The sequence below is a fragment of the Pundamilia nyererei genome, unplaced genomic scaffold (assembly GCF_000239375.1).
Source record: "Pundamilia nyererei isolate P.nyererei 1_Seehausen unplaced genomic scaffold, PunNye1.0 scaffold00391, whole genome shotgun sequence".
In the NCBI taxonomy this organism is placed as follows: Eukaryota; Metazoa; Chordata; class Actinopteri; order Cichliformes; family Cichlidae; genus Pundamilia; species Pundamilia nyererei.
This window is the reverse complement of record NW_005187792.1, coordinates 329,971-346,032: the sequence shown is the minus strand read 5'-3', so window position 1 is coordinate 346,032 and position 16,062 is coordinate 329,971. Positions and strand designations below refer to the sequence as shown.

The 16,062-nt window shown below is 40.9% G+C and overlaps 2 protein-coding genes across 3 annotated transcripts; both read left to right on the top strand.

Moving 5' to 3' along the window:
- Nucleotides 1–730: 730 nt before the first annotated feature.
- Nucleotides 731–9,118, top strand: LOC102208765 (SRSF protein kinase 3-like). 2 transcript variants are annotated; one of them, XM_005752934.1, is made up of 15 exons: nt 731–863; nt 1,743–1,994; nt 2,076–2,184; nt 2,272–2,359; nt 2,641–2,728; nt 2,891–2,997; nt 3,130–3,295; nt 3,412–3,437; nt 3,544–3,600; nt 4,536–4,866; nt 5,056–5,153; nt 7,228–7,335; nt 7,464–7,533; nt 7,609–7,701; nt 7,856–9,118. In XM_005752934.1, the coding sequence occupies exons 2-15, from the start codon at nt 1,775–1,777 to the stop codon at nt 8,038–8,040; spliced, it is 1,746 nt and encodes a 581-aa protein (XP_005752991.1). In that variant the 5' UTR covers nt 731–863; nt 1,743–1,774; the 3' UTR covers nt 8,041–9,118. The 2 variants fall into 2 exon arrangements, with proteins under 2 accessions (XP_005752991.1, XP_013771330.1); XM_013915876.1 differs by having other exon boundaries at nt 7,806–7,951.
- Nucleotides 9,119–9,226: 108 nt separating this feature from the next.
- On the top strand, nt 9,227–15,332 carry comtb (catechol-O-methyltransferase b). Its single transcript, XM_005752935.2, has 6 exons — nt 9,227–9,319; nt 10,431–10,602; nt 14,270–14,387; nt 14,482–14,675; nt 14,784–14,915; nt 15,005–15,332. Exons 2-6 carry the CDS (start codon nt 10,432–10,434, stop codon nt 15,182–15,184), a joined length of 795 nt encoding a protein of 264 aa, XP_005752992.1. The 5' UTR covers nt 9,227–9,319; nt 10,431; the 3' UTR covers nt 15,185–15,332.
- The last annotated feature ends 730 nt before the right edge of the window (nt 15,333–16,062 follow it).

The window sequence follows — 16,062 nt, the reverse complement described above, 5'->3', positions numbered from 1 at the left end:
AACCAGGCCTATGAAGTTAGGCTAAACAAGGCCTGCTCTGTTCTGTATGTATGAGATCTAAATAAAGTGTCATGTTGAAATCAAAATTCAAATGCGCCAGATGTGTTTGTACTATATGCAGCAAAGTTGTGCTGAAAATGACCTGTGGTTGTTCTTTTTTTTTACATTTCCTGTTGCTCCAATGCATGTAATCACCAGTTACTTTTAACTGCGTTTTCTTTTTTTGTTTGTGTGTTGTTGTTTTTTTACAGGAACATACTGAGTAGCATTCTTCTCAAAATGAAAATTTGTTGAAAAGTTGAATACAAAGAAATAAGAAGACAAGCTCCTTACCACCTCTGTAAATCGAGCTAGTCGCTAGATAGCAATAATATTGTCAGAAATGCATGTCTGCTACATGCAGGCAGGAGCACTCAGAGTCTTAAGCTTCTGCTTGACTCTGCTTATGAATCATTAAAGCAATGGTTGGGACTTCCAGTCATTCAATCAATAGTTGTAACACATTAGTATGGATTTCAAAATGTTATTTGGTTTTCATTTGTACCTATTTTCAGTAATATCAACTTTAATATCAGCAGATTAACTAGGCATATAATTATTTTCTTTCTCTCTTTTTTGACATATTTTTCAAGTAACCTATATTTGACAACAACATAATAAAACTGGAAATTGTGTTTCTGGTGTGCCACCCCTATGAAAAAAATCCGGATGCGCCCCTGGTAGCCGGAGCGGCAGGCTGCTATTCCTGGACCTGAGTGTGTTTTTCCAGTCGCACAGAGGAGAGCGGGCTGAGAATGTCCTCGTGTCAGGCTCGTTCATTTCCCGCGTTACAAATACTAAAAGTGGATACATTGCACACAACGGTAAGTTGCTTCTTCCTTGAACGTGGCTGGGTATTTAGAGAGGGATAACGGTTTCAGAGTTGATGTACTCTCGACGTCTCCCACGGGGGAAAAAAAAGCCCTTTCGGAATAAGTCTTTTCGAGGAAGAAATGGCAAATTTATCATATGTACAATACAAAATACCTTACAAAAGACATATGTGAATGTCACACACTGCAGAAGAATCTTTAGCTAGGCAGCATAAAGAGGAAGCAAGCCAAAGGGCTGTTTTCCCCTCTCTGTTTAAAGCTCCTTTCCTGTCAGTGAGCCGATGAATTTTTTTTCATTCGTTGCTAAAAAAGGTAAAATAAAAAAAGAGTAATTTTTAAAGTGACTTTTAGAAATTTCCTCTTGTGTCAGCCACCAATTAAAACTTTTATAACCACACACACAACGTTCAGCTATTTGTTGAATGCCACGAGAGCAGTCTAGCCTGCATGTATGTGTCTAGTTGTTTTACTGTCTTGCTGAAACTGAAGCGCTGTAACTGTGATACAAATGTAAAATGGACTAGTTTGCCATTGCTTGTTTACAGCAGTGGCTCCTGCACTGCAGCAGTTCATGCAATATCAGTAAGATTTCAGTTGCAGCTGGCTGGTGTCACGAGCTATTTACGTTGACATGCCATTCATCCAGCTAAAAATAATCATACGCATTCACTGGCTCTTTTAAAATGTCATTGCAGCAACTTAGTGCACTCAGTAGCTAACAATACAAACCAGCTGCCAGACTCCAAGCCAGTGAACTCTTGCTTTACACATGCGGGAAATGATTTAGGACCTCCTTCCTTCTTGAACGTATGCAGATACATTCTTGTTATAAACTTCCTGAGCGCTGCTGTCTTCTTGACCCTCCTCCAGCTGGGCTCGAGTTCATCAGGCTCCAGATAAACATGTCCTCATCGTATGCTGCTACGATAGCAGCGCTGATTACAACAAACTCTTTTAATCCACCCATCAAAACCAGGACCCACGCCACTTCTAACACAGCACGGACTCGTAAGCCTAGCCAGGATCACCGCTGCCCTCAAACTGTACAGAGGAATGCTGTTTCACCTGAGCCTCAGGGATTTTACGATGAGCAACAGGAGAATCCTGCTGACTATTGCATAGGTAGGTAAGACACCGACCCTGAAATCCAGCTCCCCTGGTTGAGATCTTCAATTTTCACATCTGCTGCGTATTTCATTGCAGGTGGTTACTACCCTGTAGAGATTGGAGACATTTTTGTTGACCGTTACCAAGTTGTTAAAAAGTTGGGATGGGGTCATTTCTCTACTGTGTGGCTCTGCTGGGATATGGTGTAAGTACAGGTTTGGTCCACTTGACTTTTTACACAACAATTATCAATATGATCCAGTAACTCACTGACATAATTGTTTGCATGCAGGAAAGGGCAATTTGTGGCTCTGAAGGTGGTGAAGAGTGCTCAAACATTCACAGAGACGGCACTGGATGAGATCAAACTTCTGAAATGCGTCAGTGTGGTCACATTGCTGTCAGATTCAAGTCATTTTGGAGTGCTCTTAAAACACTCGTGTAACAGAACTGGCTTAGGGTTAGGCTTAGTCTGGCCACGAGCAGAAGTCTGAGTAATCAGCGTGTTTAGTGGTGCAATGAACTGCAAAGGTTTTCTGCAATCATTTTGCTATTTTATGTCCATCACTGTGGAGTCACAATAATGTCACCATGCTATGAAATCATGTGTCCTCTTCATTTTTATTTATTTTTGTTCAATACGTACTTGTTTAATCATCAGGTAAGAGACAGCGACCCCAAAGATCCTAAACGAGACAGCATAGTCCAGCTCATTGATGACTTCAGGGTGACTGGAGTGAATGGAGAGCGTATCCTTTATAAAGATGGTCGATCACAATTATCTGCTCCGCAACTTGTAGTATTTCATTGAGTGGTGCAGATCTTGTAAGTGTATTCTGGCTTCTTCTAAATACCCAGGGTGTAATATTCAGGTTCTGTGGTATAAAAGCAGGTCCTTAATTGCTCAACAGATGTGTGCATGGTTCTGGAGGTTCTTGGGCACCAGCTGCTGAGGTGGATCATCAAATCGAACTACACAGGCCTCCCTCTTCTCTGCGTTAAGAGTATCCTCAGACAGGTTTTGTGCAATCCTTTATTCCAACCTTTGAAGTGGTCCCCTGTCTATGACCACTATTTGAGGTTTTTCTGTAAACAGAAGATGTTCTGTCTTTGCCTATGTCAGTGATTTGATTACGGTTCCTTCTCACAGGTTCTTCAGGGTTTAGATTACTTGCACACTAAATGCAAGATCATTCACACAGACATCAAGCCAGAAAACATCCTTCTGAGAGTGGATGAGGTTTATGTTCAAAAGCTCGCGGCCGACACCAAGCTGTGCCAGATGCCCAGGTCTCCTGTATTCACCAGCACCTCAGGTTAGCGATGCTGTGCTAATAATTAGTCTACATATGACTCAGTTATATTGTGTCTCGGGAAGTACCTTAACCACATTTGTGCCTTTTTCCCCTCCTGATGTTTTTCCATTTGCCAGTGAACACAGTTTCCAGAGAAAAACAGGTGTGCAATATGAAATATATTCCTCTGATATTATTATCTTATTAATACATTTTTATTCAGCTCTGATTGTATTATGACTTTTACTTTTATACTTTGACTTACTTAGAGTGCGCCCAAGTTACTCGGAAAGCTGACTGGGGTTTTCCACACTCTTGGGGAGTGGGTAAGATGGAGTTGGTGTTTTGCTTTTATACTGATGCATCCTATAAGCTCCTTCATCTTTGTCAAACTGTGTAACAACCGGTCTTCTGTACAAGCACACTACACTGAGACTTCTATCCACAGTGAGTGGATATGGGAAAAGTTACTGTTCATACTTGATTTTTATCAGCAGTTGCTGAGTTGCTGAGCAGTTGTGGCCTCTTCACCTCAGTCAGAAAATATGCTCTGCCTGTTTTTTTGCATTTGTAACATTCATATAATCAATAATTATGGCATTCATATTGCAGCATTTTTTTCTTACTACCCACTCAGGTATGTGTAACTTTTACAGAGAGTTTGGGCAGAGATTGGAGAGATTGGAGAGCACGTTATATGTGTTCATTCTACTGTATTTTTCTTCCTTTCTCATCCTAAAGAGACACTGGAAAGAGGCGTTTGCAATATATGCACTGCAGTGGAGTACAGACAAGTAAAGAGCAGGTTATCATGTATTTAGAGAGTACAGCTCCTATGGTGTATTACTTATGGTCTATATTCTACAGTAGGCAACTTACTGTGACTATCAGGACTGGGCACTAAGCAATGCTGAAACAGTAAGCAGACACAACTGGTTATTTTGATGTCCTTCCAATAGCCGCTGTTGTGGTTTCGCCATAGCTTGTTGTCAGCAACCTGCTCTAAATCATGTGAAAACTTTATGATTCACTGCTGAGGTATGAAATATAAAAACAATGTTCCACAAAACATCCACTGTTGTCTGTGCACTTAAGTACTAATAGAATATGAAACATCACTTGTAGTTGCATTATTCTGCATTTTTGCTGGATCTCACAAAGCAGGCATGGATTTGTGATAAATCACTAAGCACATTTCTTATTAATGTCTTCGGTCCATGCTCTCTGCTGATTGTTTTCCACGTATGACTGTGCCCTACAGTCCAGCAGGATTTCCAGAAGTCCAATTAAGCGACTGACGAGGAAAGACAGAAGCCGACGAGGCAAGCCTGATGTGTCCGTTTCTGTCGGTGCTACCTCTAGCACCCATGGCTCCACTTGTCACTCTAAGCTAACAGGTTCTAACATCACTGTAAGAAGACAGACTCTGCTGTTGGAAGACAGATTGAATTTAGCTGCACACAGCCTCAGAGACTCCTTCTGCTCGTGTCCAGACCTCAGCACAGATGCTGCTGTCTCTGGATCCAGATCATTGTTATTACATCAGACTGCAGACAGAGATTCTCTGCTACCTTCACCATCATGTCCACAAGGTGAGTCTAAGAAGATTTCTTGGAGGGAAAGTAACTCTAAAGCCAACAGTTTGTTCCTCTTTCTGTGGAAACTTGCATTTTGGCTCAAATCTGTACTTTGGGCTGTGTGTTTACATAAACTGAAAGGCTACATGGATCGTAAGCAGTAAAAGTACTTTCTTAGCTGTCATGTTGTTTTATGTACTTAAGGCACCAGTGACTCAGATGTTATTCTGGACCTACTGAAGCCTCACAATGCTGACAAAATCCTCATCAAGATTGCTGATCTAGGCAATGCCTGCTGGGTGGTGAGTGAATTTATTTTTATTAGGGAATATGTTTCTGTTTGTTTTTGATTTCTAGAGAATATCTGAATTCCAGATCACACGGTTGTTGCCTTTCGGAGTTTAGAGTTGAGTTGGTCTATGTCATACCATAAATTCAGCTGCAACTGCCCAGGGCTTTGTGCTTCAGGATTCTGGCTTTATTAAACCTTTAAGTATTTGATATTATAGTATTATTCCCACATTTAATCAAAACACACTCAGAACTTTGAAGTAAACTGCACTCTGTTTCATAAATGGCCACACGAGTGCATTAAAAATGCTTCTAAGTCATCATTATGATACAATGCAGCAGGTGCACGGCATGATAGCCATATTTACAGTGCCCTGTGGTGAAAACACAGCTGCCATATGTCGCTTGTGAGACTGTGTGGGCTGACATGTAGCTTAAGAGAGGCGTATGTAGCAATCTTGTGCAGTTCATTACAACTGATGGTTTCCATTTTATTTGTCCGAGTCAGAAAAACAGATCAAGATGCTGTTTTCTATGGTAACATTTTAAAAGCATGCAAGAAAAACGAAAAATTATTCTGTAGCCTATTATGGTATTTATCCCTGCTGTCAATGAAATGTCTATAGAATAATTATAATCTTTAAGGGTTCTGAATATAAACATATAGCCACAGTGTCACAAGACTATTTTTTAAATGATATTTGTCAGGGCTTCAGGCGGATTCTTTTAACAAGTTTATTTACAGCACAAACAAACAAAACTGTCAAAGTTTAGGGTGAATGTTAGAGAAAGTCAGGAACAGGAACAGGTGAGCTGATCACTTGCAGGTGCATGGATACAAAGGGCACGAACCAGGATTAGTCCCACCCTGAACACAGAAATCAACATGTCCAATATTCTCAGTTTCAGGTTTTCTTTTTCAGACACAGCAACTTAGAACTATTTTAGTAGCTGTGCCATTTGACTTTAAGATGAAAACTTCTCAAAATTCAACAGCACAAAATGTTGTTGAAAAATAAAAAATTTCCACTATAGTAGATTAAAATCACCCCTCCTTTATGCACATCTGCAAATCTTTGTACACGGATGGGGGCAGCTCCCTTACATTTACTGAGATTGGCAATTGACTGTGAGTTAATTAATGTGTGAAAATGGCTAACATTCTGTACAGCATCGTTGATCACCGATTCTAACTTGTGACAAAACAGATGACGATCAGGTTAGGATTGATTTAATCACTCAGGAATGTGGCTGTTTCTCTCTATCACCCCATCATAACCCTATACAGGAAGGTTGTGGTGGGAAGGTAATAATAATATATTAGAGTGACGAACATATAGACCAGAGTAGAGGGTAAATCACCAAATCTCCAAAGCAAATCCCACCCTGGCTGTACGTATGGCACTGTACGCAAACTCTGGACGTACTAAAGCCTCACTACCCTTTGAACGAACTCTAATAACTTGGGTCATTCATGAACTTTTACTCCTATTATTGGATAAAGTTATGTTTATAACAAAATAAAATAATAAAGACATGCTCATCAACCTCAGTTTCACTCTGTGTTTAATGCCAGTCAGTAAATGTTAGCATGCTAATATGTTAAATTCCAGTTGTTCCTAAGAATAGTTATTTATCATAATTATTGAAATAATCTGGTCTGTCGTCATCATCATAACAGTGGCTTAGACCAGCGGTCCCCAACCTTTTTTGTGCCACAGACCGGTTTATGCCCAACAATATTTTCACGGACCGGCCTTTAAGGTGTCGCGGATAAATACAACAAAATAAAACCAGTACCGGTTTATTCATAACACACGTGAAAAGACCCAGGAAACAGAGTTAACGATTAAAAACGATAACAAAGTAACGCTAAAAACCGATAAAAACCCTGAAAACCATACATTTCACACCCGAGCCTCAACTCTTGTGGCCCGGTGCCAAACGACTCACGGACCGGGCCCAGGGGTTGGGGACTGCTGGCTTACACAACCATGTGCATATAGATTAAGGGTCACAGGTTTTTAATTTAACATAGAGAGATTTTGTGCAGCCTTGTATGCAGCTCATCTATCTTGTTGCCAGCACAAACACTTTACCGAAGACATCCAGACGTGTCAGTATCGTTCTGTGGAGGTCCTGACTGGTGCTGACTATGGCACACCCGCTGACATCTGGAGCACTGCCTGCATGGTGAGCTAAGTACCTGGATATAAGTGTAAAAACAAAATAAAAAAAGAAGAAAGAAACGAAGGTCACACATCTCATTGACATTCATAGATTCACTACAACCATTTTTATTTTTGTCCCTCTCTGTGTAGGCTTTTGAATTGGCCACAGGGGACTATTTGTTCGACCCACAGTCAGGAGCCACATTTTCCCGCGAGGAAGGTTTGTGGTGTACACAAATTTCTCTTGTCCTTGATTTATGTGCTTATAGTACGGTGTGTACTCATGTCCTTTCAGATCACATTGCCCACATCATTGAGCTACTAGGACCTCTTCCATCACAGTTTGCCCTCTCAGGGAGAAATTCTAAACGATATTTCAACTCTAAGGGTAATTTTGTGTCATTGTGCGATCACTTTGTTTGTTTTTTATTGTAGTTTGACACAGAAAGTTTTACCTATTTAATTAACTCTCTTTTTAATTCTCTTACGCAGTTCATCTTTTCCTTCCTAAAAGTGTTCTGGTCCGTTTTCCTTGTCTCCAGGACATCTGCGACACATCTCAAAGCTGAAACCATGGGGCCTGTTTGAGATCTTGCTGGACAAATATGAGTGGCCACGGGAGGAAGCTTTACAGTTCAGTTCCTTTCTCTTGACAATGTTGGAACTGCTGCCAGAGAAAAGAGCCACAGCTGCCCAGTGTCTAACTCACCCCTGGATTGCCTTCTAGACACACTTGCTTTGTGACATTTAGAGCCCAGTGAACTATCTCTGTGATGGGATTTGGTCAGCGGTGGGTGTAGCCTGGTGCTGGCATCATGAGCACAGCTTTTGATAATGTTTATTAGCCTGACTTGGGTTGTTTGGTCTTTTGTTAGCTGTCTAAGTTAGGCAATGACCAAAGTACAATTTTGTCCTACAAGAAAAGTGCCTCAAACCAAGCGTACAATATCCTTAAGTTTTGATAACAGAACAGAAGATTTGTGTTATTTTTTCTTCTAAAAAAGCAAATGAAGACCTCCCCTTCTTTATACCCAAGTATTGAAATGGCAACAGTGTAAAGCAGGATTTATTATCCCGCAAATATGTCCATCTGCGTTGCGTACACATTTCCATTTGGGCAGAGGGGGGAGAAGGGTTTTCACCCACCCCAGATGTGCTCCAGTGCAGTCCTCCAAGATCCTAACTGCATGTCGCTGGATGCAGATGATGTAAGCATCTGCTGAATGCTGATTGGTTGACAAGTGGGCTGGAAAAGAGAAGGAAGCAACAGCAGAGTTCACCAGGAACAGGAGATAAAAACTTCAAAGATAAAAAAATGCGTAATGAAAAGCACAGAGAGTGGCTACAGTGGACATGTTTCATTGCTTTTACTACTCTGTTTCACTTCACCTCTTTCTATGTTGTAACTTTGCTTTTCTCTGTGGCTGGTTGATGGAAAAACAACAACATGAGCGACCCACAGACCAGTTGTACCACATATTTGTATACTGCCTCCATCTGGCAACAGAGCTCTCTGCAGGCAGATGGGCAGTCCCTGAACCAGAGTAGACAACAAATGCTCCCTCTGCTAGCTTATAAATCCCACTTAGGTCTGAGGTGTAGAAGGGGTGTCTTCACACAGCTCATGTATCAAATTAAAATTATGAAATGTAAATAGGATAATTACCCACTAAGAATATCAGGCAAACACCTACAAATGATAAAGGGGATTTAATCAACACACATATTTAACCCTAATAAATGATGAAATGCTATGCACAACAAACAGTGCGCCCTGTTTTTGTCAAGACTGAGCAAGTGTGAGTGTGCTGACTGTTGAGATTAGGTCTGCTGTACATTCCTTGCATGCTCACAGCACAGCTCTGAGTAGGAGGGTGGATGGAAGAGGAGGGAGGAGTTAGCCTCATGTAAACGTAGGCATATGTCCGCCTGTTAGGAAACCAGCAGATTTTCCTCTAGCAGCAGGGGAAGCGAGAAGAGAGCTGAGAGCGAGCCTGCCTGCACACGTAAGTCTTCTATTCTTCTGTTCCCTGGGATTGTAATAAAAAGTAAGATTTTAAGAATGCAACCGGGGTTTTTTTTTCCTAAGAAGAATTAGTCCTGCAGTTGCTAAAGAAAAACCACTGCTCAGTCTGGTTTGAATTCATATTATGGACTGAAGAGTTTGCGAAATAGTGTTGTGAAATAGTGTTGTGAAACTGTGGGACATCAATGGTAATTGATTTCAGCCATGCAAAACCAAACAAGCATTTCACAAATTCCCTTTTTACCAGTTTTGTTGTGCCTTCTCTGTTTTTGTTCCAGTGGAGTTTGAATTCAGGTAGATAGTAGGAAAAGCATGCAACTTCATGCAGCTGTTCATCTGCATAATGATAAACAAGCATGTGTGTGTTTATGCAGCCTTTCTAAAATTCCATTTTATTTTATGCGCCTGTTCTTGTATGTTCAGAAGAAGCAAAGTAAAGTAAGTAAAGGTTAAAGTCCCAAAGCTCTGCCTTTTGTGACACAGCTCTTAACCCCCGGCCAGTTGCCATGCAACTAAAACTCCAAATCAAAAGGAATTACCTCAACAGCCAATGGTCTCCCACAGTTGTATTATTAGTGCAAGGTAGAGTTGTTTCCAGCCATGCTTTTCACTGCTTTCCCACAGAAGCAGCTTTTGTTTAGAATTCTGGCTGTGCTCCCCCTCCCCACACACACCCTTTTCTTACCCATTTATCTGTGCTGGAGAAATCTAAACAGACTAATTGCTCCTGAGAGGAGGAAGGTTCACACAAAGCACTGTGTGGTGTGCTTTCAACTGTTTATTGGAGTTGATATCCTTGAGAGATATCATCATATTGAGTTTCGTGTGGGCGTTCATCTTGGACATGGCAGCAGCGGTAACAGCAGCTGATAGTGAAGCAGCAACTGTACACTGCATAAATACCCATCTCATTAACCCAACACAAAGGGAAAGGTAGGGCGAGAGGAGACAGGAGAGGAGCTTTCATTTATCTCATGCAGATTTGCCGTTATTGCACTGCGTCTGGGGTTCATTTATCATTGTCCTTTTCCATAATATAGCACTATACACCATACCTGCACTGAACTGATATTTTTACAATCTGGTTGCAGCATGTGGCTGACTCTATTCTACAGCTGCACAGGTGGAGCAGCTCTTCTGTATGCTCTGTACAGATGGCTGATTCCCACTGCTGTGCAGTATCATGGAGGACTGGCGCTATTGTGGCACGACATGATTGTGGAGCGAATGCTGGACACACTGACCCAGTCCACACGTCCTCAGGTGCGCCGTCCACAAACACTCACCTCTCACAGTGTCAACCATCACATACTGTGTCGATGTGATTTAGTTTAACAGTGTATGAAGCGTATAGAAAAGTTATGGCAGAACCAAGATGGAGAGAAAAAGCAAAGCATGTGAAAAATATAGTGACCACTCGCAGATAGGCTACAACAGCAAAGGTTCACACTGGGCTCCATTCATATCAGGTAAGGACAGAAACCTGAAGCTTAGTGGATACGGGCTCACCAAAACTGGAAAGCAAACAGCTGAAGAAATGATTGTGAACAATAAACTGTAAAAATATCCGTGGCACCCACGAAGAATATAGCATACCAGATTCATGGCAATAAATCTAAGAGACAAACAGTAATGTGAGGCAATCTGCAGAGTCGTCTACCATTTGTTCCACTCAGTAAAAACTACTTTTCACTGAAATTGTCAAAACTTACTTGTCTGGTTTCTTATGTTTTTCTTCATTCAGCCTCCCTTTTTTTTGGGTGGGGGTGGGGGTGTCACGGCGACCATAACTATTACAGAGATGTTAATGTAAGAGTGTCATGCACCTAAAACTCTTTCACATACACAAGTTGGAAATGCAGCGATTTGCAAATATATTTATTAAAAATACTAAAGACATTCTATTAACAAAAACTATTATGAACCTAAAGTTTTTTTTATTTAAATATTTTTATATAATTTAGTTTTACAGGTTTTTTGAGCGTGGAGTCAGTAACACACTGCAAAAAGTAGAAAAAGGTAAAAGCAAAACAAGGACTGGAAAAAGAAAAAGAGTTGAAATGCTTAAAACATAAAATGAGTAGAAAATAGAAAGAAAAGTTAAACTTGTAGTTGAGCTTGTGCATCCAGTAAGTATTCACAGCACTTCATTTGTTCCACATTTTGTCATTTTAGAGCGTTATTCCAAAATGGATTTAAATTCACGTCACAATTCCCCATAATGTCAAAGAACAAAAAGATGTGCTTATGTGTTGTCATGAAATCAGGGGCATTTTGACACCCGTAGTTTGTTTATGCTGGTCCGTATCAGTTGATGAATTTGAGTTGTTTTTTTTTACTATGGTTTGGTTTGTTTTCACTCAGAAAAAAATGTAAATGAACTACAAGTGAACCTAAATGTTTCACTACAAACAACATGAGAGTGTTCAGTTCGCTTATTGGCCAGATGTGTCCTTGGGGGGACTATTGGAGAACTATTAAAAATTGGAGAACACAGAGAATTTACATTTATTTCACGGCTAGTTGCTAGTCTGTACAGACCTTTGCACATCTATAATACCCTGCCACATCCCAGAATACAAGGTATACATGGCTACAGTAAATTTTTTAGCTCAAACTTGCAGTGTAAAGTGGGTGGTTTGTTTTGGATCTAGGCTTGGATCACATTCACACCCTAAATGAACAACACAAGTACATTTGCACATGAGACCACCTACACATGTGTCTCGGTGTGGTTGTTTTGGTCTAAACCCGAGTGTGATATTCTGTACAGTACTGTATACTATACATCCACACAAACCGGAAAAGGGGATAACGAAACGATTCGATTTAAATGGTCTAAACACCACAGGTGTGAAAACACACTAATTAATAATTTAATGAAAACCAAATGACCCTAAAGACACTATTACTTTTAATATCATTTTTTAGTTGCGTATGGGGCTTAGGGTATGAAATACACTCACAGGACACTTTATTAAGTACACCTTGATAGTACTAAATTGGATGCCTTTTCCCCTTGAGAACACCATTAATGCTCTGTGACACAGATTCAAGAAAGTGCTGGAAAAATTCCTGTTGATGACAGATGAGGTAGTTTTGAGTATTTCAGAAGCTGTAGATTTGCTGAGCATATTCAAGGTTTATAAAGAATAGTTAGAAAGTAGTAGGTCAGATGGCCAGTCTGCATTGAGCCAATAGGAAGACAACAGTGTGTCAACATGCAGAGACTCATTCCCACAAGGTATCCATAAGAGCATTGGTGATAGGATCACATGATAGGATTATACAGTTGCTGCAGATTTGTTGGCCGCACATCCATGATGCAATCTCCTGTTCAACTAAGGAGCTTGGAAATAAATCTTAAAGATGTCCTATTGGAACGGGTGATAGTGGGGGCCGTTTGAGTATAGAAAATCCATTGTCAAGTTTAATAAACCAGTTTGAAAGGATTGGAGCACTGCAGCCTCCCTGAGAATATTCCTGTAGACTGTGGGGTTTAAAAGATTCTTATTCGGTACGAAAGGGCAAAAGTGTGCCAAGAAAATATTGCCCGCACGATTACACCACCACCACCAGCTGCCTAAACCCTTGATATAAGAAAGGATGGACTTACACTTCTGTATTATTTACAACAAATTCTGGCCCCACTATCTGAATGTCACAGCAAAAATTGAGACTCACTAGATCAGTCACCGTTTTTAGAATCTTCTATTGTCCAGTTATGGTGAACCTGTGTGAACTGTAGCCTCAGTTTCCCAAAAGGAGTGGCGCCTGGTGTGGTCTTCTGTTATTGTAGCCAATCTGCTTCAGGTTTTGATATATGGGTTCAGAAGTGCTCTCCTGCATACCATGTGGGAATTAATCTCTGCAAGTTGACACACTGTTGTCTTCCTATTGCCTCAAAGCAGTCTGGCCATCTGACCTACTACTGGTACATTTTCTCTCACAAAACTGCCACTCAATGAATATTTTCTCTTTTTCTGACCATTCTTTATAAACTTTATATAAGCTTGTGTGTGGAAAATCCCAGCAGATCTACAGTTTCTGAAATACTCAGACTAGCCCATCTGTCACCAACAATTATGCCACAGTAAAGTCGCTTAAATCACCCTTCTTCCCCGGTCAGTTTGAACTAAATGCCTAAATGTATTGAATTGCTGCTATGGAATTTGCTGGTTAGATATTTGCATTAAAAAGCAGTTGAACAGGTGCACCTAAAATAGTGTCCAGTGTTTTACAGAGCTTTAGAGCTGAAGCACAAAATATGCAAGTAACGCTCCATTCTTTTAGCAGACAGCTGTATTAAGGGCCCTGGCGGCCCAGTATATTGTGTGTTTGCTCCAATAAAAGTGTAAGGCGACTCAGAAAGACGCGTGGGAAGAGGGTGCAGCCTATACGGCACCGCTTAATGAGCTAATGTGAGACAGCTGTGCTGGCTGGGAGTGGCTCCTGGGAGTGATTGGTTGATGGGGATCAGGTGTGCAGCGGGAAGGAACCCTGCTGAGTTTGGACGAAAACCTAAGCTGGCTTTCTGAAGTCTGTTTTAATGTAATAACAAGAAATAACACAAGCACAATTTCCCCTTTAACAATATTTTCATAAGAGGAAAATATCATTGGATTCTGTCTCATGTTGAAAAAATGAGTATCTAGCTCTTATTTATAGTGTGCAGACCACAATTTTCTCTTGTTGGACATCTATGAAATGTGTGAAACACTGGAACCGCAATCATAACACGAGAAGTGATAAGATTAACAAAACTATATCCATATGTGTTTAAAATCCCCTTTAAAAATTCAACCATCAGATCAAAATATCTGTGCAAATCCAAGTATTGTCTGTTATAAGTATTTAATAACTAATACTCGTAAACTCTTATTGAGGTTTTATTAAGTGGTGCTTTTTCTCCCCCTGCATCTAACTCCAGCGACTCCTACATGCAGTACAGAAGAACGCCACTAGAGGAGACCCTCGCAGCGTGGTGAAAGCCATCGACAACTTCTGCAGACAGAAGGAATGGGCCATGAATGTCGGGGATGAGAAAGGTACTGACTTCCTAATGATATGCTCAATGAGTAAAATCAGTTCCTTATTCGATCTAACTATATATCTTTAATATTTCTTTTTGTTTTGTCATAGGCTGCATTCTTGACTCAGTGGTGTCTGAAGTGAATCCTGTCACTGTGTTAGAGCTGGGAACCTACTGTGGCTACTCTACGGTGCGCATCGCCAGCCTTCTTCCTCCACGCGCCAAGATCATCACTCTTGAATTTAACCCAGACTACGCCAAAATTGCTCGTCAGGTTATTGCTTGGGCAGGACTAGAGGATAAGGTAACGAGGAGCTCTAAAAAGAAGCTGATTTGCATAGGGAATGCATAGGGTCAAATTGCAATATTCCTTTTTTAATTTTTATTTTCTATTTACTTATTTTTTTAATAGATCCAGGTAGTTGAAGGCCCATCTGGCGAGTGGATCCCCAAAATGAAGGAGCAGTTTGGGGTGAAAACATTTGATTTGGTTTTCTTGGATCACTGGAAAGATCGCTACCTTCCTGACACAAAGCTGCTAGAGGCAAGTCTGTTTGACTCATCCTATACTCATTAAAGTCTTTGCTTTTTCTGCCATGACTCCAGTTTTGCCTTTCTTCTTTTTTGAATCAGGACTGTGGCCTCCTAAGGAAAGGCAGTATCTTGCTGGCAGACAACGTCATCTGCCCTGGAACCCCTGATTACCTTGAGTATGTTCGAAACAGCCCGAGATACAAAAGCCAGTACTTCAAATCTCATCTGGAGTACACCAAAGCGGAGGATGGCTTGGAGAAATCTGTCTTCTTAGGGTAGTTTTAAAGGGGGAAAATAACCCCTATTTACACAGGTACTAGTAGACCTCAGACCTTCAGAGTCTTGGGTTTGCAGACTCTGCAAGTGAGGAGGAGAATCTGTTTTGCTTTTTTTAAATGTCATAAAAACTGAAATTAAAAGTGACGTGTAAAAGAAAAGCTGTGTTGTGAGCTTTAATTTCCACTGTATGAAGACTTGATGCATTCTTTGAGATGTCCATACTGATACATTAGATGGTAGTAATGATACATTCAGTCTTCTAATTTACTGGTGAGTTGCAAACTGATCTGGCAGCTGCATTTTTTTTCCCAGAGCATCAACTCAAATCAATAATAAATCTAATCCAGCTGCATTCTGTGGTGCAGAAACCTATTTTGCGCTCTCATATTCTCCACCATTGTGCCAGTGTTGACAGGTGTGTGAATGGAAGTGCATGTGTGTGCGTGCATGTGTGTGCGCTCGCGTATAGGGAGAGTACGAATCAAATCGCTGCTCATCTAATCTCTCAAAGTGACGGAGGTCCATCATCCTGGTGTGTGTGTGTTGCAGGGGGGAGGGTTCTGCATTTGGTTCAGCTGTATGAAAAAAAAGGGCTAGTCCACCTAGTGCTTTCTTCACAGACGCCTGCATGATAATCCCAATCTGTGGCCATTAGAGTGCAGAGAGAACGAGCAAGGAGAGGGTTCATGAGAGAGAGGGAGGGGGTGCCCAGACAGAGGCGCGTTCAAAGGGAAAAAGAACGAGAGAGAGGGAGTGTATGTGAGAGGGCTTTTAAGGGATTTGGCGGTGATTTGTAGAATCTCACTGCTGTAATGTTGCACTTTTCTCTGATTCTCACATGATATTATACCCCCCCCCCTCCAAAAAAGCTGCAGAAC

What these genes read in the sequence shown, in the direction of transcription:
- LOC102208765 (XM_005752934.1), top strand. Translation starts at nt 1,775, where the DNA reads ATGTCCTCATCGTATGCTGCTACGATAGCAGCGCTGATTACAACAAAC. An exon ending in GACTGGAGTGAATGGAGAGC is followed by an intron (nt 2,729 to 2,890) that starts GTATCCTTTATA and finishes ATTGCTCAACAG; the next exon opens with ATGTGTGCATGGTTCTGGAG. An exon ending in TCCACACTCTTGGGGAGTGG is followed by an intron (nt 3,601 to 4,535) that starts GTAAGATGGAGT and finishes TGTGCCCTACAG; the next exon opens with TCCAGCAGGATTTCCAGAAG.
- comtb (XM_005752935.2), top strand. Translation starts at nt 10,432, where the DNA reads ATGTGGCTGACTCTATTCTACAGCTGCACAGGTGGAGCAGCTCTTCTG. An exon ending in GAATGTCGGGGATGAGAAAG is followed by an intron (nt 14,388 to 14,481) that starts GTACTGACTTCC and finishes GTTTTGTCATAG; the next exon opens with GCTGCATTCTTGACTCAGTG. An exon ending in GGGCAGGACTAGAGGATAAG is followed by an intron (nt 14,676 to 14,783) that starts GTAACGAGGAGC and finishes TTTTTTTAATAG; the next exon opens with ATCCAGGTAGTTGAAGGCCC.